The sequence below is a fragment of the Somniosus microcephalus genome, chromosome 17 (assembly GCF_052327205.1).
Source record: "Somniosus microcephalus isolate GS21.2 chromosome 17, FLI_Smic_1.0, whole genome shotgun sequence".
Taxonomy (NCBI): Eukaryota; Metazoa; Chordata; class Chondrichthyes; order Squaliformes; family Somniosidae; genus Somniosus; species Somniosus microcephalus.
In genome coordinates, this window is record NC_141003.1 from 6,781,556 (window position 1) to 6,807,013 (window position 25,458).

Sequence of the window (25,458 nt, forward strand, 5' to 3'; positions counted from 1 at the left end):
AGTCACAATGTGCAGTTCTCCCAATACCTGTTGTTTAAGGTGGCTACACACAGAGAATTAATGAAGCACCCAGTTTATTCCATTATTTTCTCAATTGTATATCTTCATAACAGTGGGAAAGCAAATAAGCATCTTGGAAAAATAAAACTTGTTACAGTTACAGTATTTACTATACTACCTCAACAACTTAATCCATAAAGAATGATGAGGAGGGAAAAAGAAATCACTTACCTTCATACCTGCTAGTGAGAGCATGTTGTTAAGCTTGTACATTCCAGATTGTACCGGTGTAGTGTACAGTAACACATCATTCAGCTACAAAGGAAAACATATATACTAAAGGAGAATTCAAAGCAATAATTCATGATCAAGTTGTAAAACTCAAATGTTTTTCTCCCCAAAGAGAGTTCCTAAACCTGACAGTTCGACAGGTTGGAATAACGAGATCCTGTGCCATACTGTCTGTGCCCATCATGTATTCACATGATGAGCTCCTGATCTCACCAATTGGAAGCATTGACTACAGGCCAGACAATGCCATACACGATTGTTAAGAGGGAAGTAAATGCCCGCTTAGCATGTCTGGCAACTAGCTCAAAAATGGTATTAGAAATCACCTGGAAACAGGTTACTAAATCTCACTCTGAGCACCAATGTGCAAGGATGGTCAAAATTGTAACTAAAAAGGCCAGTCATTTTAATACTGGTTTCTGCTAGCTTAATAACCCGACCTCTCCCCCCAAGGGAACCAGTCAATCTTGAGAAACCTCCCAGAGCAATGGCATTCAGCCTCTAAAGGATCTCAGGATCTGCCTATTTAAAACAGTTCCCGACATGAAATGCATTTTGTGGCCTTAACGGTACAGGCTATTACAAACACAGTTCTACATTGGCAAATATCACAACCTTGCTTCAGACTTCCTGCAAGCAATGCCATAAGACATTACCGGGTCACAGAAGGAGGCCTTTTGGCCCATCGTGCCTGTGCGGCTCTCTGGTAAAACGATCTAATTAGTCCCACTCCCCTGCTCTTTCCCCATAGCCTTGTAAAAACATTTCCCTGCAAGTATTTAATAGTATCTTAGTATGGTATGGTTAAGTACTTATTAAAATTTTGAACAAATTGAGTTAGCTCATGTAAGACAGTTTCTCTAGCTTATAGACATTTCAATTCAAAGATTAGTATCGTGTTTATTGGGCTTCAACTGTACATAAAGTTTAACAAACAAAATTACAGACTCTACAACTCACAATATATACAGAAAACAAACATTGCTTCTGGACGGCTTAGATATACAGGATTTAAATATGAAATTACCAAAAAAAACATCCGGGGCTGCATAACCTTTCTGGACAGCTTCATCAGAGTTCCTTCCTTTAAAAAGACCTAGTCAAAAAGACAAGCAAAAGGATAATGTTAGCGGCTGCTCTGAGTAAAGCAGGCACGACAGATTCCTTTGGAAACAAAGTGCTTAACCATGATATAATTGCAAATCACGCTGTACATTATCACTGGGGACAGGTTTGGGGCCAAATTGTTCCCTTAAGGTGAGAAACAAGTGGAACATGAAAAATAAAGCTTTGAGACCACCAGTAAGATCAGAAGAAAACAAGCCATAGCAGATCATTATTTTGTTTTATAGAAAATGTAAATATTTAAAAGAAAACATAAATATTTAAAGAGCTTTTTGATTTGCAAATAAGCTTATCACATTTTTTGTATATTTTTTCTTGGTCATTGTCATTTGTTTTAACCAACGTTTCATACCGAGAAAATTAACACAAATATAAACAAAGAATGACCAGTTTGTGCTATAAGACAGACAATAGTTACATTGTTCAATTCAGCTGGGCCAGAGTGTACCAAATGTACTCGGTCAAAGCATATTCTTCAGATTGCAGTTACTGTAGCTTCCCAGCAGAATTATCCATGCATGGAGAAAACTATTCCAAATTATGATTCTCTAAACCACAAATTCAAAGTTTAGAAGTTGTTTAAATTAATTAAACTTTGCGGGCTCAGTTCTTGAATCAGGCCACAAGATGGAGTGTTTTTAGAAGGCAGAAATTCCATCCCTATAGATGTAAAAACAGGTGGCTGAAATGACATCTCTTACCAGCCAATCAGTGTGCAGTGACAGCGATGGGTGGATGCAAGCAGCATGCAATGGGAGATATAAAATGTTTACACAGTACTTATTCATATTACAATAGGCCAACCGTCCTTTATCATAGTATCTTTAGGAGACATAAAAATGCGGTGTAAAGGGAGCATTTTGTAGGCCCTGTACAGTGGTATATTGTCCAACAAAAAGTAACGGGGAATATGGTCAGTGTTGGGTGTTTCACAGAATCACAGATCACAGAATCTACAGTGCAGATAGAGGCCATTTCGGCCCATCGAGCCTGCACCGACACATATCCCACCCTATCCCCGTAACCCCACGTATTTAATCCCCTAACACTAAGGGTCAATTTATCATAGCCAAATTAACCTAACCTGCACATCTTTGGACTGTGGGAGGAAACCGGAGCACCCGGAGGAAACCCACGCAGACACAGGGAGAATGTGCAAACTCCACACAGACAGTCGCCCGAGGCCAGATTTGAACCCGGGTCCCTGGCGCTGTGAGGCAACAGTGCTAACCACTATGCCACCACCCCTTTTCCAAGCTGTAGCTATGTAAGAGTTCAGAGCAATACTGCTTTGCATTTCAACACAGACATAGCTTTTAGTAGATAGATGTTTCTCCAGAATGAAAAAAACCTTATTATATTAGCATTATTATAATGGTGCAGCTACTGCATTTATCAGTTTTAAAATGTATGAGCCGGCAGCACTAAAGGACAATTGCCAGATCGTTAAGGAAAGTCAGGGTCTAGATTTACAAGAAAGTGAAATAATTTGCTAACACCGTTCCATATAAAAATTGACAAAATATGTTAGAATGGGAATTTAGCTATTAGTATTTCAGTGAAATATACATCTCATTGTCTGCACTCAGTATCCTACTGAACACATCAATTCTCTTTAAATATGTAACTAGAAGTTTCATCTGCCAGTCAACAATAATCACCCTCCCAGGCTGCACGATCTCCTGTTGGCCATTTAGGCTATACTGAATCTGCATCAGCTTCTGGAAGTTATCCTAGAGGCAGGAAAAAAAACAACTTTAAGATCACAGCCAGTTTCTGACCAAACCAAGCAAACATAGCAATGCGTCAATACAGTAGCTAGTTAAACCTGTTTACTTACCCCTTGTTTCATTATGTCATTGGCGTGGTTCGCTACTTCTACAACAATGGCAAGAGCAGCTGATATAAAGATAAATAGCATTGCTATATTAACATACGAAAGGCAAAACTGTCAGCAGCATTTTATAGATAGTTATTAAAGAACTTAGTACCTTGAGTATCTTTGTAATCAGCACAATCTTTAGACAGGTTCTTTACATAATCTGCAATACGAAGAAAAGATTTTTTAAAAGCTGAAGTCAGAGTTGTAGTTAAAAATGTAAATTTGTTCCCCTGATGGCCGAGCGAGTTTATCCAGCGAGTGGCTGCAGCACACAGGCCTGGAAGATCACAGGTTCAATCTTGGCTCTGTGCTGAGTTAGCCGGCTGTTGTCCAATGGCCCTTCTGGAAGTGCTTTCAGATGGACATCGGATGAAAACGGGTTCAAGCTCAGCTGTGGGCGACTAGCCTGTCTATACTCGCCCACAAGGCTCACTTCTCAGGGCAACCAGGGAGGGGAAATAATTGCGGGCCTTGACAGTGACATCTACATCCCGAGAATGAATAAAACATTCTGCAATGTTAGTGCCTAGAACCCTTGGCACTGTACCCCAGCAAGAAACAAATGTCTTCAGGCGAGAAGGAAACAGGGAAAGAGTACCGGGGGAGGGGCAATTATGTCTGAAGGTTAATCACAAAAGTTTTCTATATGAGTCTCAATTTTAAAAAGAAACTACAAGGGATCTAAATAATCCAATATTAAACCCCTACTCTGATTTTGCTGAAAAAATTGCAGAGTTGAATATATTTCCCACTCCGCTATGTAATGTCGCTACATTCGATAGATTTGTAACAGCTGATCACATGTTTGTTACTTAGCAGCTTGTTTCTTTCATACACATATTCTACAATAAACCAATGAAATAAATTTATATTATTCATGCCAGTTCTACAGAAAGGGTTCAGAATGCTCACTTTTTTCTAAATATAAATAGAAAGCACAGAACTTTGGAAAGAGTCTTTACTACCATAATGAAAATTAACATGTAATCAATCAGTGTAGGTGGGCTTTGAAGTTATTCATTGATTAAAAGGGCCCTATTCGGACACTAAGGGGTCGATTTTCCTGGAGCCGTGCTTTTAGGCGTGCGGGGGGCTAAAATCTTGAATTCGGGGGCCCGACACCATCCCGCCCAAAACCCGCCTCCACGTAAGTTTCAAAGGAGGCGGGTACCCGCCCCGCACTGGGACCCGCCGACCCGGGGCGGGAAGGGATTAGTGCCAATTAACAGGCAGTTTTTAGCCTAATCCCTATTTTGAAGGGTGTCGTGTGGGATTCCCGACGGCTCCAAACCATGCCAGGTTAGAGCAGGCAGGCCGTCGGGTTGAAGGACTTGGAGGGGTCGCGATGTCGGTGTTCAGGTGAGTGATGGGTGCATGAGTGCAAAGGTAAGTGTGTTTGGTGTGTCTAAAGTGTGTAAAGAAGTTTAAATTACCTGTACTTACTTTTACAGCCTTTCTTCCTCTACGTTTCGGGAGTCGATCACTCAGCCGGCACTGAAAGCAAAATGGCTGCGAGCTGTCAAAAGTGACAGCCTTCAGCTTTCAGTGCCGGTGAGAGTTCTAACTGAGTCTGTGTAGAGGGACTCAGGTTAGAAGTCAGACTGTCAGTGTTTGACAGCTTCAAACAGCTGTGAAACACTGATATTTTATCTGTCAAGACGTCTTGACAGATGAAATTGCAGTCTGTGACGTCACCTGTTGCCGGGTGGCCCTTAATTGGCCTGCTGAGCCCACTGGGCGGGCTCAACAAGGTCAATCAAGGGAAAATCGCGTGGATTGGCCCGACGTCGATGTAGGCGGGACTAGAACCCGAAAGTTGTAGTCCCGCCTCCTTCCTGACTGCTGAATGAAAATCCAGCCCTAACTATCAGAAAGAGGAGGAAAAGACACACAGACTGTCACTGTCTGTGCAAGAACAGGTTTGTTCTTAATTCGTGCCCTGGAGGTTCCTTCAGTAGGCTCAGCAAGGCTCAACTAGAACTTTTTAAGTTCAAGTTCACTCACTAAGACAGCTGTGTTCTCTCAGCTACACAGTAAAGAATAGTTAATGGTAGGTCTCTGTAGAAACTGGAACAACTGCAGTTATCAAATCAACTACACTCAGTGATTACAAGCCTGTCATTCTTCAGGGTTATTTATTTTTAAATTCTGGGTTGAGATTACATAGGTTATATTCCTCAGTTAGTGTAAAGTCCTTTAGGGAAGGAAACCCACCGTCCGTACCCAGTCCAGCCTTTATCGGACACCAGTCCACGCCGACGTGGTTGACTGCCCTCTGAAGAGGCCTAGCAAGCCATTCAGTCGGTTCAAACGATTACAAAGAATTACAGTGATTCAAGAGGGCCCACCACCTTCTCAGGGCAACCAGGGAGGGGCAATCAATGCCAGGCTTGCCAGTGACAGCTGCATCCCCGAGAATGATCATAAAAATTCTGAAATGTTAGTGCTCTCATCTTCATGGTAGGCACGATTTCAGTTTGATTTCACTGTTTAACAAGTTGCAGATAAATGGGATATTGAGAGTCCAATAGTTATTCTCTCTAAAATAACAACAAAAAATGCTGGAAACACTCAGCAGGCCAGGCAGCATCCGTGGAGAGAGAAACAGTTAACGGTTCAGGTCTGGGACCCTTCATCAGAACATCAGGTTATTCTCACTGATTGAACGACAGTTTTTGTAGGCCATAAAATACTTGAATACTCCAAGTATCAAATATTTTCCTATTTGTGCCTCTGTACACAAAGCTTGTGATTTACCACATGGAGACTTCCCAGTCTCTGCCAAGCCATCAAGTGGAGGCAAGCCATCCACTGGAAAATGGGTGGTGTGGGTGGAAAATTCACAGTGCCAGCCACCATAGATGGTTCTCATGCATTTCCTTGTTCCTAGGTATACAGCACTGACAGAAATATGGAAACAGGCTGCCCAGCTATTTGCTTGGCCAAGGACTGCGAACTGCATGTGTTAGACCTATGAGGAGGAAAGGTGAATATCGAAGATATTGGGAAGACCGAAGCCATTGGGCCGGATATTGCGATCCCTATGGGTGTGTACGCGCTCTGTACCCACCCATAGGGACATCGGAAACGCGCTGGAAACCGGCATTTCCGACCTGTCAAGAAAGCTCTCAACAGATCCTCCGGCTGCCCGGGAGAAGGGCCTCTGCGGGCGGAGAGTTCCGTTTTTTGGAGACCCTCCGCCCGCAGAAAAAACTTACAGTTCGTGCGCCTGGTAAAAGCATACTTTTACCAGGATAAGAGTTGAAAAAAGTTTTTTTTTAAATTCCACTGATTTATCATTTAAAAATACTTTAAAGGTAAGTTTATTTTTAGCCCCATTAAAAACTTTAATTATTTTTTTCAAAAATTAAAATTTTTGTTTAAAATAGTTAATTTGTCATTTCAAGTCATTTTAAAAATGTGATTTTTTAAAATGTATTTGAAGTTTTACGATGTGTTTGGGGTGATCTCCATTCATATATTTGACAGGTCTTCCTGTCAAGTGTATGAAGGGAGATGCCCTTCTCTGATTGGCTCCCCGTGGCCCACGTGATCCCAGGGACGCTGCGAACTACTTGCGCCTCTGGGATACGTGGGCCCTGCACACCGGCAGTTTGGAGAGGCCCAGGATCGGAAGTGTGTGTGCGCCTCCCGGGAGCCCTCGGGTAAGGGCGCAGATCAATCCGGATCACAGCCCTCTGCCCGCGGAAGGCCTGCGATCGGAATTTCTGGGCCATTGACTTCAATCCCCACCACAAACTCTGTTCCCTAGCCACCAACTCCATCCCTCTCCCTGGCAACTGTGAGGCTGAACCTGATTAGTCGCAACCTTGGTATTGTACTTAACCCAGAGATGAGCTTCCGACCATATAGCCACTCCATCAGCAATACCGCTACATCCACCTCTAAGATCGCCCGACTCCGCCCCTGCCTCAGCTCATCTGCTGCTGAAACCCTCATCCATGCCTTTGTTACCTCCAGACTTGACTATCCCAACACGCTCCCGGCCTCCCATCTTCCAGCCTCCATAAACTTAAACTCATTCAGAACTCTGCTGCCCGTATCCTAAATTGCACCAAGTCCCATTCACCCATCACCCCTGTGCTTGTTGACCTACATTGGCTCCCGGTTGAGCAACGCCTTGATTTTAAAATTGTCATCCTTGTTTTCAAATCCCTCCATGGCCTTGCCACTCCCCATCTCTGTAACTTCCTCCAGCCCTACAACCCTCAAATATCTGCGCTCCTCTAATTCTGGATTTCCACCATTGGTGGCCGTGCCTTCGGCTGCCTGGACTGTAAGGTCTGGAATTCCCTCCCGAAACCGCTTCGCCTCTTTACCTCTCTTTCCTCCTTTAAGATACTCCTTAAAACCGACCTCTTGGACCAAGCTTTTGGTCAACTGTCCCAATATCTCATGTGGCTCGGTGTCAAATGTTGTTTGATAATCGCTCCTGTGAAGCGCCGTGGGACGTTTTACTGCGTTAAAGGCGCTATATAAATGCAAGTTGTTGTCGTTCCAATTTTAAAAAAGTTATTTGTTGAAAGTCAGAAAGGTGTTTAAACTGAATACAAAATAAATCCTGTTCAGGTAGATAAGGTGGTTAAAAAAGCATATGGGATACTTGCCTTCATTAGCCGAGGCATAGAATATAAGAGCAGGGAGGTTATGATGGAGCTGTACAAAACGCTAGTTAGGCCACAGCTGGAGTACTTGTGCAGTTCTGGTCGCCACACTATAGGAAGGATGTGATTGCATTGGAGAGGGTGCAGAGGAGATTCACCAGGATGTTACCTGGGCTGGAGCGCTTCAGCTATGAAGAGAGACTGGACAGGCTGGGGTTGTTTTCCTTAGAGCAGAGAAGGCTGAGGGGGGACCTGATTGAGGTGTACAAAATTATGAGGGGCATAGATAGGGTAGATAGAAAGGAACTTTTCCTCTCAGTAGAGGGGTCAATAACCAGGGGGCATAGTTTCAAGGTAAGGGGCAGGAGGTTTAGAGGGGATTTGAGGAAAAACTTTTTCACCCAGAGGGTGGTTGGAATCTGGAACTCACTGCCTGAAAGGGTGGTAGAGGCAGGAACCCTCACAACATTCAAGAAGCATTTAGATGAGCACTTGAAATGCCATAGCATACAAGGCTATGGACCAAGTGCTGGAAAATGGGATTAGATTAGACAGGGCTTGATGGCCGGCTCAGACACGATGGGCCGAAGGGCCTCTTTCTGTGCTGTATAACTCTATGACTATGACAAACTAAATATTGTAACATTGCAATATTTTCAACTTTTCCCCCTCCTAATTCCTCCTACCCCCCCCAGGTACGAGCTCTTCCTGCACTTGGCTTGCATGGGCCTGGCAGCCCTCCCTTACCTCACAATAGTTAGGGACATAATGAAATATGGTGCAATATGCTTTTAAGGGAGTTAAACATTTGGAGATAATCACAAGATGGCAATGTCACTACAGGAGCAGTTGGCTTCAAGTAATTTAATATCTAATCCAAGCGTAGAATTCCAACATACCAAACTTCTCTTGCATAGCAATCCTGATCGATGTAGAGTCTTGCTCCAAGCATAAATTATTAAGTTTTTATTGTTGAGCATGCTGATTCTGATCAGTCCAGTACCCAATTACAATCACTTGCTCATTATCTCCATTATAAGAAAGTTTATGGCAGAAGCACTGGAAGGATTGAACCATGAATGTTACAATGTGAACATTTATCTTTGTGTGAAGCAGGGCAAAGTACAGGAGGGGTACATCTTACTAGATTACACTAATTAAGTGCAACTAGCATAAGATGATTAGGTTAATTCCAGGATATACTTTCCAAAGCCTTAAATACACTAAGTGTTATCATTACAAAACTTGGGGTGTAATTACACTACAGCTTCAATCTTGATGAAAGCACCATCAGCTTTGCACCAATGCCAAGACTGTTGTGCAAATCTGGAAACTGGGCCCAACTGGACTCAAAGAGCAACAGGAGAACTGTGGGGGGAGGGGTAGTCACTGTTTCAGTTTGACACGGTATGGAATTTACTCCAGTAGTGTCAAACTGGATTTTAAAAGTGCCTGAGGATCCTGGACCTCATACATGTTTTAGACCTGCCTGGAGTTAATTTCAACATTTAGATAATGCAGAAACTGCCATCTGCATTTTACCTGCTCGACAGGAGCTGTGTACGTATGGGTAACCACGAATGTACAGTGATCTATCCTGGGCAGGAAAATTAGAATTTCAGCCAGGCAGTACAAAATGGGGCACTGCGTGCCTAAACCCATACTGCAGCTGCCGATTGAGATCCAGAGCAGCAGTATAAATGCACCATTGGAAGATATAACCCAACTCCAGAGAATAGTTTCAGCAAACCATTGACACAGAAAGTTACTGATGTGGCACGTGCGAGTGGAAACTAGAAACTATCCTTCCCTCCCTTCCCTCTAGGTGAGAAAAAATTAGATAAAAAAGTCCGATTGCATCAATCATACTATCCCTAGCTGAAAGCAATGCAAACTCATTTCACATGGAATGAAGGTTCCCCCAGTTCTTCATAATCAAGAAATAAATAAAATTAAAAAAAAATAATATGCTTGCTGTTCATTTCATTCTTTTCCTTAGTTCTAGGCTTTTGTAAAATGACACATAACTCCCCCAAACACAAACACAAGCTGGTGAAAGTAGCGTGGGAGGAGAGAGGAGTTTGGGTATTGTTTTTTGAAATGTTCATTTAAACACTATACTATTAAATCAACTAATGTTCATCATATTTTCTTTTAACTCTAAAATCAGCACCAGAGAACTGCAGAATGCAATTTTGGAATACCCTTCTGATAGCTATGTATCATTTCCTCTGCTGTATGGTCAAACAGAAGCTCTGATACAACATGTCGTACACTTTCTGCAGATTAAACTAAAGTCACGGAGCAGTGAGAAAGAACACAGAGTTTTGAACATTACTTTGCTACTTATTGTGTTAGTAATCACTGAGTGCTTCTTGTACGTTTCATTTCTTACTGATAAAAGTATTTTTCATAATTTTGTTGCATCACACCTAATCTTTGGAATTCATGCTGAGCTGTGTTTAACATGCTGAGTTTACCAGGTATTCAAACACTTAACCTGCAAGTAGGCACTTTCTCATTTATTTTAAGATATAGATTGTGATGCAAGTCTGCAGGATAATAGATACTTAGAAATGTTACCGTCCAGCAACACATTGACATCACAAACCACAAATGAAATTAAGCCATTTAGGATGTTAACTGAATCTTGAGATGTTTATGTTTAAACACAATCCCATGTATTTACATTAAACTTACAAGATGCAACAAACCATAGCAGAATACTGGCCACCAGTTCCACCCTACTTCTATGATTCACCCCTGCTTCATAGATCTTTAACTATCCAGGTCAGTAATCTCGGTCATTGACCTTTTCCAGCTTCCTGACCACCACCTTTTTCAGACATGCAAGCAACCGTCATACTCTATTTTCAATTAAATTTGTATAGTCAATTTCAATGTCGCGCACCTCACATTCAGTATCCAACGCCATATATTTCAGTAGCTGTCCTTTACGTGCCTCGTTGGTTCTAGATCCCATTAAACAGTCATCCAGCACACAGTTGCACGGAGAATATTTGGCTACAGTTTTGCAATTGGAGAATATCTGATCTCAAGTGCGACTCTACACTCTTCTCTGAAATCCTTGTCTACATGCTATTATTGGACAGCATTTTCAAGTATTCAGCAGACTGCAATATCCACCCACTCTAGTTTCTGACCAACTTTGAAGTCTTTTTCACCCTCTCCCTGGCTTTACAAATTTGGTGGGGTCCAAACCATGCTCCTTCACCTTACGTCCATTGGTTGGAATCATACCTAGCACAAAGGAAGTTGGCTGTGGTTGTTGGAGGTCATTCATCCCAATCACATGACATCACTGCAGGAGTTCCTCAGGGCAGTGTCCTAGGCCCAACCATCTTCAGCTGTTTCATCAATGACCTTCCCTCCATCATAAGGTCAGAAGTGGGGATGTTCGCTGATGATTGCACACTGTTCAGCACCATTCGAGGCTCGTCAGATACTGACGCAGTCCGTGTCCATATGCAGCAAGACCTGGACAACATTCAGACTTGGGCTGACAAATGGCAAGTAACATTCGCACCACACAAGTGCCAGGCAATGACCATCTCCAACAAGCGAGACTCTAACCATCTCCCCTTGACATTCAATGGCATTACCATCGCTGAATCCCCCACTATCAACATCCTGGGGGTTACCATTGATCAGAAACTGAACTGGACCAGCCATATAAATACTGTGGCTACAAGAGCAGGCCAGAGGCTGGGAATTCTGCGGCGAGTGTCTCACCTCCTGACTCCCCAAAGCCTTTCCACCATCTACAAGGCACAAGTCAGGAGTGTGATGAATACTCTCCACTTGCCTGGATGAGTGCAGCTCCAACAACACTCAAGAAGCTCGACACCATTCAGGATAAAGCAGCCCGCTTGATTGGCACTCCATCCACCACCTTCAACATTCACTCCCTCCACCACCGGCGCACTGTGGCTGCAGTGTGTACCATCTACAAGATGCACTGCAGCAACTCGCCAAAGCTCCTTCAACAGCACCTTCCAAACCCGCGACCTCTACCACTTAGAAGGACAAGGGCAGCAGACGCATGGGAACATCACCACCGACAAGTTCCCCTCCAAGCCACACACCATCCTGACTTGGACCTGTATTGCCGTTCCTTCACTGTCGCTGGGCCAAAATCCTGGAACTCCCTTCCTAACAGCATTGTGGGTGTACCTACACCATATGGACTGCAGCGGTTCAAGAAGGCGGCTCACCACCATCTTCTCAAGGGCAATTAGGGATGGGCACTAAATGCAGGCATAGCCAGCGACGCCCACATCCCATCAATGAATAAAAAAAAAAATTATGCTCCACCTATTCCACCACTGATAGAATTTGGCTGTGATGCAATACATATTTATGTTGATTAAGGGATAATTTACATGCCAAAGGTATGTGATCCAAATTAGCAACTGTTTTGCATCAAGCTCCTCATGCCCATCTCGCTTGGCCCATTCCTGTAAACAAGTGTTGACAGAACATCAAAATCTTGTTTGGTTATAAAGTGTAACCTCACTGAGCACAACTGTAAGCATTCACCATTTTATTCTCAATCCAAGCAACTGGATTGGCTAATAAAGCAATTTGAATAGGGAAAAAGGCTTCTAAGTGCAGAATTGATTGGTGGGAGCCCTACTGGACATTAGAAATGGAATTTTGGCCATCACAACTGAACCGATGAGGGTGCATATTGGGTCATAAAATGTTTTGATATGGATCAATTCAGAGCATTGTTTGTATCATTCATTAACTTCACCTATCAAATGTTTACAGAGCGACGGTGTGGTGTCAGGCACCCTCACAAATGCAGCATGCTGAAGAACAGTGGAGGATCCAGCACAATGGTTCTTCACATAGTATGTTCTCGGTCTCAGTGGTGACCAAGGTGCCAAATGAAACTATGGCACTTTCCCCGATGGAGGAAAACAAATTGTCAGAAGGGCTTAATCTACTGCTCTACTCTTGTAATGGTTGGAGGAATGAAAGGGGAAGATACAAAAAAGAATCTGATAATAAACAATTCTTTTTTAAAAAAAAGCAAGATCTGCATAAGTGCCACTTTATACCAAGAATGTTCAATGGTATTTCTCCAGTGTGGTAAATGGATTCAATGCATCTGTGTGACGTAAAGGTGTAATTTCTGACTATTTTATTAATTCAAATGGAGATCAATTCTATTTTCAAATTTCCATTATTCTTCATTGCTTCTATGCATTACAATATGGAAATATGTGACTCTTATTAAAAGTTAATTACAGATAATGACCAAGGCTATACTTTAAACTACAAATGTGCCTATCTTGGTATGCAACAAATACAATAGCTAGATTTACACTGTAGCCTACCCTCTTGCACAAAATGACTGAGACTGAAAAGGTACACCACAAGGAATGTTGCATACAGTATCATGCCTCGTTTAACTCAAGAACAAATTAAATTATATCCATTATGTTGCAAACAAGCAGAAAAAGCAAAAATATGAAGTATTTTGAAAACATTTTAAAATATTTTTCTTTAGAACGTAAACTTATATAACAAAACAAACTATAACTGGCACCTACCAGTGACCAATTTCAATGATATATATTAAACACACACTTGAATGTCTAGTGTAAGCTTTAACAAAGTAGTCTTCCATCAAATAGCAGGAATATATTTTAAATGTCCAATCACGAATGCAGTCATTTCGGGAATAATGAGGGAACAATACCTGTCAGAAGCAGCTTGTACTGCGGAATCCTCTGGACAGGCTTCAACAGGTAATGTTTGAGTGCCAGGTTTGCACAGCGAGAGCTCATCTGAAAGGAAACAGAAACCTGACATTTTGTAGGCAAGAAGATTCATAAACCAGTTAATGATAGCTGTAAAACCATCGGAGCATTTGGTGTCATGTTTTTCGGAGACAACACAAGCTATCACGTCTTCACCCGTGATGTGTCTACCCCACAAAAAACCCCGTGTTTGCGTGGGTTTCCTCCGGTTTCCTCCCACAGTCCAAAGATGTGCGGGTTAGGTTGATTGGCCATGATAAAAAAATTGACCCTTAGTGTTAGGGGGGATTAAATACGTGGGGTTACGGGGATAGGGCTTGGGTGGGATGGCTGTCGGTGTAGGGACCGGGTGCTAGGGTTTGGATGATCAGCCATGATCTCGTTGAGTGGCGGAGCAGGCTCGAGGGGCCGGGTGGCCTACTCCTGCTCCTATCTTCTATGTTTCTATGTTTCTATAGACGTATAGCAGCAAAATATTACAGTTGACGTTGGTTTAAAGAACGCTTATTACCTCAAATTCTCTAACTACAGCAGCAAAGGTGGGGTTCTTCTTGCACTGCTCATCCAACAAACAAACATTCTTGTCAAACTCTTTGATATAAGTTGAATACATCTTGAGGTATGGTCCCTTCTCCATGAAGATATCAGCTATTCTCTGATACTCATCCCTAGAGACACAGGAACAGAAATAAAAGCAAGTCATGTATAAAAGGAAGACAGAATTAGTAATGCAGACAGATAGCTGTGTGGTTGGGATATAGAAAGTGATCGCTGCAGTCTCTCCGCCATGGTTCAGTGGATAAATGCATCATGTGGTGTGGCGCTGTATCATACAATCTAAAAAGATGCCAAGTTCAACCACTTGTCTATACTGAGCTAGCCAATCTCAGCTGTGGTGGCAATGGAGACACTCAACATAGCTCAAAACTCTTGCTGTTCAGCAACTGCTGCTGTAATCGTGTGGCGTTGGTACCAGATAATTAGGTGGTCAGACTTAACTGTGAACAGCCCAGAATTGTATGGCTCGTTAATCACACATGAAGATTGGCTGCTTGGCCAAGGCTTTGGAGGTCACCACTGTCCATGGTAACAATTATCCCCGTTACGATTAAATAGGTTAGGCGAGAGAGGAAGGGATGCTTATTTTCAGGAGTGCGAGATCCCATATTGAGGAACTGTGTGTAAATCCCAGGCTCTATAGCCATTTGAACTCATTTATCCTCAACAGAGAAGTGTCACCCGTTCTCAGCTGAGTGACTAGATACAGCACCCCAAACAACCTGCCTCCTGTAAGCCAGCATGGAGCAGTCCACACCCTAGATATCTTCCTCAGAACTAGAGGTGGGCTGTTTGTAAGAGGGAACAAAAAACTAATAGCTTCCCATGCTGCAAAAAAGCTCCTCCTTTCTATCACAAAACATGCACAGATGACTGAAATAACTGCAGAATTCCTCAATACGGTAATGACATTTGAAGTATTTTTTGGTATACCAGGTGGAATAAGAACAGGATTGAACTGAAAGTTTAATTTTTAAGGTTACTGAAGTGAAGAAAAGAAACACGGCGAAAGCTGGAAATGCAAAATAAAGACAAAATGCTCGAACTATACAGGAGATTCACCAATACCTGGAGAGAGAAAATAGTGGTCAGCATTTAAGGCGAGTTCTGACAAAGGGTTTGCATCCAAAATGCTCACCTGTTTTTCTCTTTTCGGATGCTGATAGATTTGCTGTGCATTTCCAGCATTTCCCAATTTTCACAAGATAGATAGAGAAGAAAGGCCATTCGACTGTGCAAGCTTATCCGAACACAAAAAGCCCAACACACAATGCAGCATTTTATTAAAAGTGAAGAGTTTTGTCTTTGTGGGTCTCACAGGTATGTACCATGGAGCCTCAGGCGTCATAGGAAACATGAAATAAATTATCCAATTTTATGCATATATCTCAAGATGCTGGTACTAATGGATCTATGATTTAGGATTTATCCACCAGTAAGGCACAGTGCGAAAAACAACACAGCAAAAATCAAATAATACAGACTAGCAAATAAGATATATGTAAGTGCAAATAGGACCGAGTTGCCTGGGCACCGAAGGCTGAATTTCCAGGGCTGGAGTGCCACATGTGGCTCTAGGACTAGAGGTTGGACCAATTTAAATCATCCCAGGGTTTTGCCTCCACTAAACCATGTCATGGTCACTGTGTGTGAATGTCCCAGAGTTGCTTACAGGAGGCAGGTTGTTTGGGGTGCTGTATCTCGCCACCCAGCTGAGAACAGGTGAATCTTCTGTTGACTATAGATGAGTTCAAATGACTATAGAGCCTGAGATTACACAGTTCCCCAGTATGGGAATCTCGCACTCCTTAAAATAAGCATGCCTTCCTCTCCCACCCAACCTACTGAATCATGAGGATGATGATTGTTACCTTGGACAGTAGTGACCTCTGAACCTTGACCAAGCACAGTGCTAAATGGCCTTTTCACTCATTTGAACTGGTACCCCTTACCCTACCGTCACTGCTTAGTTTGAAATGTTCTGGGTTTTCCTTTTCTATATTCTTTACTATCTTACATAATGTCACCTCTCCGTGGTCTCCCTCCAAGGCTGAAAATCCCAAGTTACGCCAACTTTCTTCATAATTCATTCTCGTCACGCTATAGGTCAGATTCAAAAGTCTACAGAGCTCAAGGAATAGATTTTACCAGGCAAGATTCATTACCAGTGAGCCATTCTCTCCTCCAGTTCTCGCAGCAGGCCCCGGTTTAGTTCATACAGCTGTGGCAGGTAGTACAAGATCTGGTTCAAGATCTTATCTTCAATCACTTGTTTCCCATACTGTCTCGTAGATTGGATCACTGAATCCCGGAAATCCTGTCAGAATCCAGATGGATGGAACATACATAAAGCTGTCTTCAACATTTAAATCTCTTGATTTACTAGTCTATTTAATTATAGATATATACATAGGAGTTACAAAACTGTAGGAATATGTAAAACTTAAAATTGAATTTTCAACCTTAACTTGCCTGGCAAGAGGAAATATGGAGAAAGACGTAAAAAATGGGTCTTTTTTCAGGAGAACAATGCAGATTAAAGGGCAATATGATAAAAGTGTTTACAATGATGAAAGGATGGAATAGGGTAGATAGGAGACTATTTGCAGTTGTTGAGGGGTGTAGAATGAGGGGCCATAGGTACAAGATTAAATGCAAGAGATTTAGAATAGAGGACAGGAGAAACTTCTTTGCGCAGAGAGTGGTGAGTCTGTGGAATTCACTTCCAGCATTAGTGGTTGAAGCAGAAACGATGTCAAGATTCAAGGTTAAATTAGATAGGTGGATGAAGGAAAGGGGGCTGAAGAGATATGGGAACATGGTGGGGAAATGTGATTTGCTTGCATGGAGGGTAAACGCCGACATAGACCAGTTGAGCCGGGTGGCTTGTTTCCGTGTTGTAACTTTCATGTATTTCTATGTATGCTTTCTTGGTTTGCATCATCTTGCAGATTACAGTGCTATTTTTAACTTCTCCCTCCCATCAACAGGAATCACTCTAAAATGGTGCTTACCTACACTGCCAATAATCATTGTGGAATCAGGTCCATCAATGGGTTGATGACACAAGCAAATAAAAAAATCTACATTTTGTGATGCAACAGGATAATGATTCAGCATCACATGGCCATCCAATAACATTACAAGTAGAAGGTGAATTACTTACTACCTTGAAAACAAGCTAAATCCCCCAAAAATGATATATTAGATGATATTTTTAAAAATCCAGCTGGAGACAATTCAAAACCAATTGCCTGATGAAATTTACTCTTGCTGAGAATACAAAGATCTCACTCCTGTTGGGAGAGTGCAAAAAAAAATTTTTTTTTATCTGTCTGATCTTTGGTCTGCCCAGAGGACACCTGTGGAAAAAGTCAAAGGGCCATATATCTATGAGCATCCCTGTGCTGGAGCGGACAATGAGGTAGCCAATAGAAACCGCACTCCCTCCTGTTATTAAAATACTAGTGTAGGCCTGAGCCATTTCTGTCCTGTGGGGAAGCCCCAGGAAATCTCAGTGGGATGCAGTATAGCATAGGCCTGACATAATGGGTTTCTGCCCCATTTGCCTCAGACGTGGGCCTGAGGAACACTAATTCCCAAGGCATAGGTAAAGGAAAGTTTCCCCTTAGGTTTCAGAATGGATGGATGTGTTTGCAACTGAAAAACAGTAGATAACGAAATGCTCAAAATTCAAAATTGAGGCTGGAAATATTCGCATTCAAAAGGTAGTAAATAGATGCATGATATTAAATTACTGTGTATAAGTATAGCTTTGAATTCTTTCATTTTCTTCCCCCCATCACTGCTTCACTACTCCCCAATAAAATTTAATTCTCAAACCTTCATTTTGTATGTATAATTTATATTTTCACCAAGTGTACGAACACACTAATAAAACTGAAAAAGAAAACAAACTTTTCCTTAAACTTCAAATACACTACAATTTCTATATTGTACCATGAATCTTAAAATAGTCAGGTAAATTATAGAATACAAAACATGTAAACATGCAGGGTTTCTGTACTAATGAACACAGTGGATCATTTAAACCAGTCACAGCAGACATCAACATCTGTAGTCGCTCTAAAGGTATCCAGTAGAGCTCCAGTGCAACAGTTCCGATTCAGCTATCTGTATTAACTAGCATAAGGCACGCGGATACACTGAAAAATCCGATCTCGATTTAAAACTATAAATTGCCTCAATGAAGAGTTCTAAATTAGCACCAGCAGACATACCAACCTAGAAAAGTAGCCAAACCTAACCAACAGTTTATAAAAACCTGACATGGCCCTTGAAGTAAGAAAACTACTAGGCACTTGGTCAGAGTGACTGTTTCACAACATGGAGGTCTAGTTGTCCTTCACTAGTTCCTGTTTACAAGATGTCCCTGAGCAAGTTGGGCCACCCAGTATATTTCATAAATCATTTCTACATGAATGGCACGATTTATGTCAGCCCCCAAAAGCTGATAGCTCAAGAACAGTCCCAATTATAGGCCTATGATTTGTGAAAACATCTTAATCTGTAGATATACCCCAATGTTCTTTCATTTGTACTGGAAGAAAAAATGTAAGTACATGAAAGCTAGGAAAGGGGAATACAAATGTTGAAGGTGTGGCGACACGCCACCATTGGACATAATCCGCGCACGGCGGCACGGACAGTTTACGCAGGCGCACTGCCGGCAGCAGCCGCCCTCAGCCGTGGGCCCTTTCCTCCGGCAACTTGTTTCCTGCAGGGACAGGCTGCCGGGAGCACTTCCGGTCTGGGGAGTATTTAAGTGGTTGCGCGGGCTTTTTAAGCACTTGTTTTTGCCATGATGTCAATTAAAGCAGTTGTGTTCCATCAACTCTGGTCTCGACTCCCACGTTTGCCGCGGTATCTCAACACTGGTGACCCCGACGCTCAGGACGAATCCTAAGCTAGCATGGCGGATACAAACGCAGTCACGGTTAAACTACCGGACTTTTGGGAGAACCTGGCCGAGGCCTGGTTCGTTCAAGCCGAGTCCAGATTCCGGCTGAGAAGCATTAGTCAACGCCACGAAGTACGACTACCTCGTTGCCTCTCTCACCTGCGCCACAGTCCCCAAGGTTTGGGCAGCGCTGCAGGATCCACCAGAGGAAGGCAAGTACGAACATCTGAAGGCCGCGTGCCTTAAAAAATTTCAGGCGTCCTCCTACCAGCGCAACTGCCAACTCCTCGACCTCCCAGGCCTTGGTGACGCTTCACCATCAGACCTGCTTTCCCACATGCTGTCCCTCTCGGACGACAAAAAACCCGGTACCCTCTTTTGTACGCTTTTCATTCGGCAGCTCCCCGCCAGCATCCGCCCGCTCATTGTGGAGTCTGGCTCCATGGACCTGAACGAGATAGCCGAAAAGGCCGACCGGCTGCTCTCCGCGCAGACCGCCCGCGACGTCGCGCCCGACCTCACGGCAACGACCACGCGGTCCCCCCCCCGGCTCACTAGGCCCGACCGCCCTTCCACTCCGGGTCACTGCTACTACCACACCCGTTTTGGCACTAGGGCCCAACGTTGCATGCCACCGTGCACTTTCAAACCCTCCCCCGCACCGGCCCCCACGATGGCCGCGGGGCAAAAGGACAGCACCAATCGCCGATTCCTGTGCGACACAGGAGCCCAGCACAGCATCACCCCCGCCTCCGCCCTCGAAATCCAACGCGGCGCACGGGGTGTCACGCTGGCTGCAGCCAATGGCTCTGACATCCGCACATACGGCACCCGCATGGTCACGCTCGACCTCGCAGGCCGCCGCTACCGCTGGGAGTTCCTCACAGCCAAGGTCCTCTGCCCACTCATCGGCGCCGACTTCCTACGCGCCCACGGCCTCCTTGTCGACATTCCGAGGCATCGCCTCGTCGACATCAACACTATGGCCCCCATCCTTGGCGCAGTCACCCCGGCCCGTTCGGCCGGCCTGACGATCTACTGCCTCGCCAGAGCCACGGACGACTACTCGGCACTACTAGCCGAGTTTCCCGCCCTCACTAACCCGACCTTTTCGGCCAAAGCCGCCAAACACGGTGTGGAGCACTATATCCCCACCACCGGCCCCCCGGTCTCTGCCCACGCCCGCAGACTCGACCCGGCCAAGCTGGAAATCGCGCGGGCCGAGTTCACCACCATGGAGCAACTCGGCATCATCCGCCGCTCCAGCAGCCCTTGGGCCTCGCCCCTCCACATCGCCCCCAAGCCTGGCGCCCCTGCGGGGACTACCGCCGCCTCAACGACGCCACCACCCCCGACCAATACCCGGTGCCGCACATCCAGGACTTCTCGGCCCGACTGGCCGGACGAACCGTCTTCTCCAAGGTCGACCTGGTGCGCGGTTACCACCAAGTCCCCGTACACCCCGCGGACATCCCCAAAACGGCCGTCATCACCCCATTCGGCCTGTTCGAGTTCCTGAGGATGCCCTTTGGCCTCAAGAATGCAGCCCAGGCTTTCCAGCGCCTTATGGACTCAGTCCTCCGGGACCTGAACTTTCTATTCGTCTATCTAGACGACATTCTTGTGGCCAGCTCCTCCAAACAGGAACACCTCGAACACCTTCGCATCTTGTTCGAGCGCCTAGCCCAACATGGGCTTATCCTCAGCCCGGCGAAGTGCCAATTCGGCCTAGCCGAGATCGATTTTCTCGGCCACCACATCACCCCTGCTGGGGCCGTCCCCCTGCCCAACAAGGTGCAGGCCGTCCAGCAATTCCCCCGCCCTAAAACCATCAAGGGCCTCCAGGAGTTCCTCGGGATGGTGAACTTTTACAACAGGTTCATCCCCAGAGCTGCAGCCCTCATGAAGCCCCTATACGATTCCCTTCGAGGTAAATCCGGCAAGATGGCCGTAGTCTGGACCGCTGACACGTCAGCCGCCTTCAACGCCACCAAAAACGCACTCGCCGACGCCACCCTGCTCGCGCACCCGAGGGCCGATGCCCGGGTCGCGCTCACCACCGACGCCTCCGACCATGCGGTCGGAGCCGTGTTCGAGCAGTGGGTCAATGGCGCGTGGCACCCACTTGCCTTCTACAGCCGCCAACTGCGCCCCCCGGAGGTCAAATACTCTACTTTCGACCGCGAGCTCCTCGCGCTCCACCTGTCGGTCCGCCATTTCAGGTTCCTCCTGGAGGGCCACTCCTTTACCGCGTACGTGGACCACAAGCCGCTCACATACGCGATGGTCAAGAACACCGACCCTTGGTCCGCTAGGCAGCAACGCCAGCTTGCAGCCATGTCCGAGTTTACCATGGACAATCAGCACGTCTCCGGTAGAGACAACGTTGTCGCCGACTGCCTTTCCCGTCCCGCCATCTGCGCGAATCACCTGGCGGTCGACTACGCGCAACTAACAGCGGCCCAGCTCACGGACCCAGACCTCCTCTCGGCGGCTACCAGCCTGCCAGGGCTACGCCTAGCCAAGGTCGCGCACGGGCCCGAAGCCACGGCAGTCACTTGCGACGTCTCACTCGGCCAACCCAGGCTGGTCGTCCCTGCAACCTGGCATCGCCGCATCTTCGACGCGCTCCACAGGCTCTCCCATCCGGGTTCCCGCGCATCTGTTAAACTCCTCTCCCAGCGCTTCGTCTGGCGCGGCCTCAGCAAAGATGTTCGGACTTGGGCCAACTCCTGCCTCGCCTGCCAACGGGCTAAGGTGCAGCTGCACACAAAAGCACCCCTGGGAGACTTCAAGGTACCCAGCCGCCGCTTCGACCACGTACATGTCGACATCGTCGGTCCTCTGCCGCCATCGCAAGGCCAAACTTATCTTCTCACGATGGTCGACCGCTACACACGCTGGCCTGAGGCAGTGCCGTTGACCTCCACCACCACAGCTGACATCGCCAGGGCATTCATTAACACCTGGGTCGCGAGGTTCGGCGTACCGGCCGATATAACCTCCGACAGAGGCGCCCAGTTCACCTCCGAACTCTGGATGGCCACAGCACGCAACCTCGGGGTGACGCTCCACCGAACCACGGCGTACCACCCGCAGGCCAACGGGCTGTGTGAACGCTTCCATAGGTCACTCAAGGCCTCACTCTGTGCCAGCCTGCTGGACAGTACCTGGACTGACCGCCTACCGTGGGTGCTACTAGGCCTACGCACCACAGTCAAGGAAGACCTCCAGTCCTCAGCAGCGGAGTTGGTCTACGGACAACCGCTGCGCGTACCAGGCGAATTCCTCCCGGAGGCTACCACGCCTTGGTTGGCCGAACAGCAGCGGCTCAACTCTTTCTCTTCCGCTCAACAGTTCGCTCCACTTCCGGTCAACCGACACGGCGAACTCGCACCTCACGTTCCGCCAAACTTACAGCAGGCGCGCTTCGTCTTCGTGCGACACGACGCACACCGCGGACCCCCGTACGACGGACCGTACGAGGTACTACAAACCGGGGACAAGGTCTTCAAGCTGCGACTCGGCGACAGGGTCGAAACGGTCTCCATCGACCAACTCAAACCAGCACACACAGAACCAGGGGAACAGGTCCCCGTGGCCCGACCTCCAACTAGAGGCCGTCCCGCCAGCAAGCTAGCACAGCCGGCGGCGAACCGCCCGGCCCCACCAACTAGACCGGCGGCCACTCAGAGCCGCTCCGGCAGAACCATTAGACCACCGTCACGACTCGTCCACTCCTCCAAAGCGGATTCTGGGGGGAGCTCTGTGGCGACACGCCACCATTGGACATAATCCGCTCACGGCGGCACGGACAGTTTACGCAGGCGCACTGCCAGCAGCAGCCGCCCCCAGCCGTGGGCCCTTTCCTCCGGCAACTTGTTTCCCACAGGGACAGGCTGCCGGGAGTATTTAAGTGGTTGCGCGGGCTTTTTAAACACTTGTTTTTGCCATGATGTAAATTAAAGCAGTTGTGTTCCATCAACTCTGGTCTCGACTCCCACGTTTGCCGCGGTATCTCAACAAAGGCACAAAATTGGTAGTGCAAACATAGGATGTTGGACCAAGTTCATTTTTTACACTAAAAATTATACCTCTGGTTAATGGTGTATAACAAAAAGTACATTTGAATTTTCAATAGCTCAATCAGGCCTTCATTTCCAAAAATTACCTCAATAGTCACTCTCCATATCCAACACCCCTGCCCCATTTCACAGAGCTACTCTACCCTCTACAAACCCAGTTCATAGGCAGTGTACGCCATCCAACCCCCCACCCTTTCAAAGACATGCTCCTCCTCCAATCTCATACGGACACTCTTCTCCACCCCCTCAATTCAACCTGGCACTCTTCCCCCTCCCATCTGTTCACATTGGCACTCTTTTGCCCCCCACCCTCTTCAGTTCATGGCATCAGCTCTTCACCTCTCTCCCTCAGTTGCTTCTGGCAATCATTCTTCCACCACTCCAAAGCACCATTCCAAGCTTCTGCCTCCTTCCCTCTCTCCAGTATCATCATCCATGCCCTCCCTTTCCTTCTTCCCATTCTTCCTTTTCCTCACCACCCCCCTCCTCTTGCTAAGGGCAGTGATTCCAGCCACTGCAAGTTGTGGGCAGAATCACTTCCATTAGGATTAGGAGTGGTGCTGAGGAAGGGAAACCCATGCCATGCTGAATGTTGAGACACAGAGCAGGCCCCGAAAATGCTGAGTCAGTGTGAAGTGTTGATAGCTGCAAACACAGGATGTTGGACCACGTTCATCATGTATCAGCATAACCCTGACCCACCACCATGGGTAGACCTTGTGCGGTTGCAATTTTTGATGTATATACACAACACAACCTGGAAACTGGCAATCTAAATGCCACTTTTTCCCCTCCCAAAATTGGCTGCAATTCTTTCCATCACCCACAAATTCCCCATCCCCCAACCGCTAAAGCACATACTAAAACAATTAGTAAAAATATTACACATTAAGACATGCAGGCCTAGAAATTGGGTTGGGGTGCCAAAGTGGCGCAAAAGTCGCCTGAGCGCAGGATTTAGCGCAGCGTTCGAGGCTTTAGCGATCGTCAGATATTCAGTTTCATTGCCCCTCGAGGGACACGGGGCGAGGCTCGAGGCGCTCCGCGTCCCTCTTAGGGCGCTGAAACTGAATATCGCAGCGCAACGTGCCACAGCACCACACGCTGCGGTACTGCAGGCCTTCCTCCCACTGTTAAGGGGGAGGAGCCTGCAACAGCGCGATTCCCGCTCGCGAGTGCCGGCAAACGAGCCTGGCACCGAGGAGAAGTGCCGGGCTCTCGGGAAACAGCCGGCAATGCCGCGGGGGGGGGGTTAGGAGGCTGGGGACGGAGGTGCTGGCAGGCGGCCGCCGAAAAAAGCGGCCGCCCCGCACCTCCACCTTAACTTGCGCCGCTGCCGGCACAGTAAGGCCCCGTGAACCGGGCGCGGGTAGCGAACGGCGCAACTGTGGCGTTCGCTACCAAATATCGTGAACGGGGCGCGAATGGGGCGCTGCGCACACCGATGAGGTCATCGGTGGCGGCGGAGCGCAAATGGCTAACGCCACCATTAGCGCCCCTGCTGAATATCGCAGGAGGCGCAGCCAGTGGCGCTACAGCCACTGACTGCCTCTTTAGGCGCTAACAGGTGGCGCTACTCACCCAATTTTCCCCCCGCAATGTTTCACCTGTGCAAATACTCTGATGCGGATAAAAATGTAGAAACGCGTATGAACATGATAGCTTCACTACTACTGGGTGACTTGGGCTGTTAGGTTCAGAATTTTGGCAAGTTCCAGAGGAACAAATGCTAATTAGGAAATTTGATCAGCGTCACATTTCTCATCACATACTCAACCTTTCACAGAAAATTTATGCTCAGTTCTGTGATGATTAGTGGGGCATTGCCAAACTCCAGCTAACTGGGAGGTAAACTGAATCAATGTTTCCAAACCTCAAGTTCATATTTACTTTTCAGTATATAATACTGTTTTCAAAGTATGTTAACTTGTTTTTGTGTTATGCAACTATTACAACAAATTTAAATCTTAAAACATATCTGTGCCAAGTACAGCTTCACGACAACTGAAATGCTTTTAAGTACAGAGATTTTAAATTGTTTTGGACTGGCTGACATTGCATTACACAAATTACTATTCTTCCAGAACTATAACCAGCCTTTAAAAAACCACTGTCTGAATGACTAACTTCAAAAAATTTTGACTGAAGACAGCACCCAAACAAACTCCAAACTGCTGAG

The 25,458-nt window shown here is 46.1% G+C and overlaps 1 protein-coding gene across 1 annotated transcript in view; it reads right to left on the reverse strand.

Annotated features, from left to right (window-relative positions):
- Positions 1-25,458, reverse strand: part of fgd6 (FYVE, RhoGEF and PH domain containing 6) — a 114,814-nt gene that overhangs the window by 46,024 nt on the left and 43,332 nt on the right. The window contains 8 exon segments of the mRNA XM_086009874.1: positions 232-315; positions 1,319-1,387; positions 3,078-3,149; positions 3,257-3,315; positions 3,408-3,458; positions 13,655-13,742; positions 14,227-14,383; positions 16,439-16,590. Coding sequence (XP_085866000.1) covers positions 232-315; positions 1,319-1,387; positions 3,078-3,149; positions 3,257-3,315; positions 3,408-3,458; positions 13,655-13,742; positions 14,227-14,383; positions 16,439-16,590 — 732 coding nt within the window.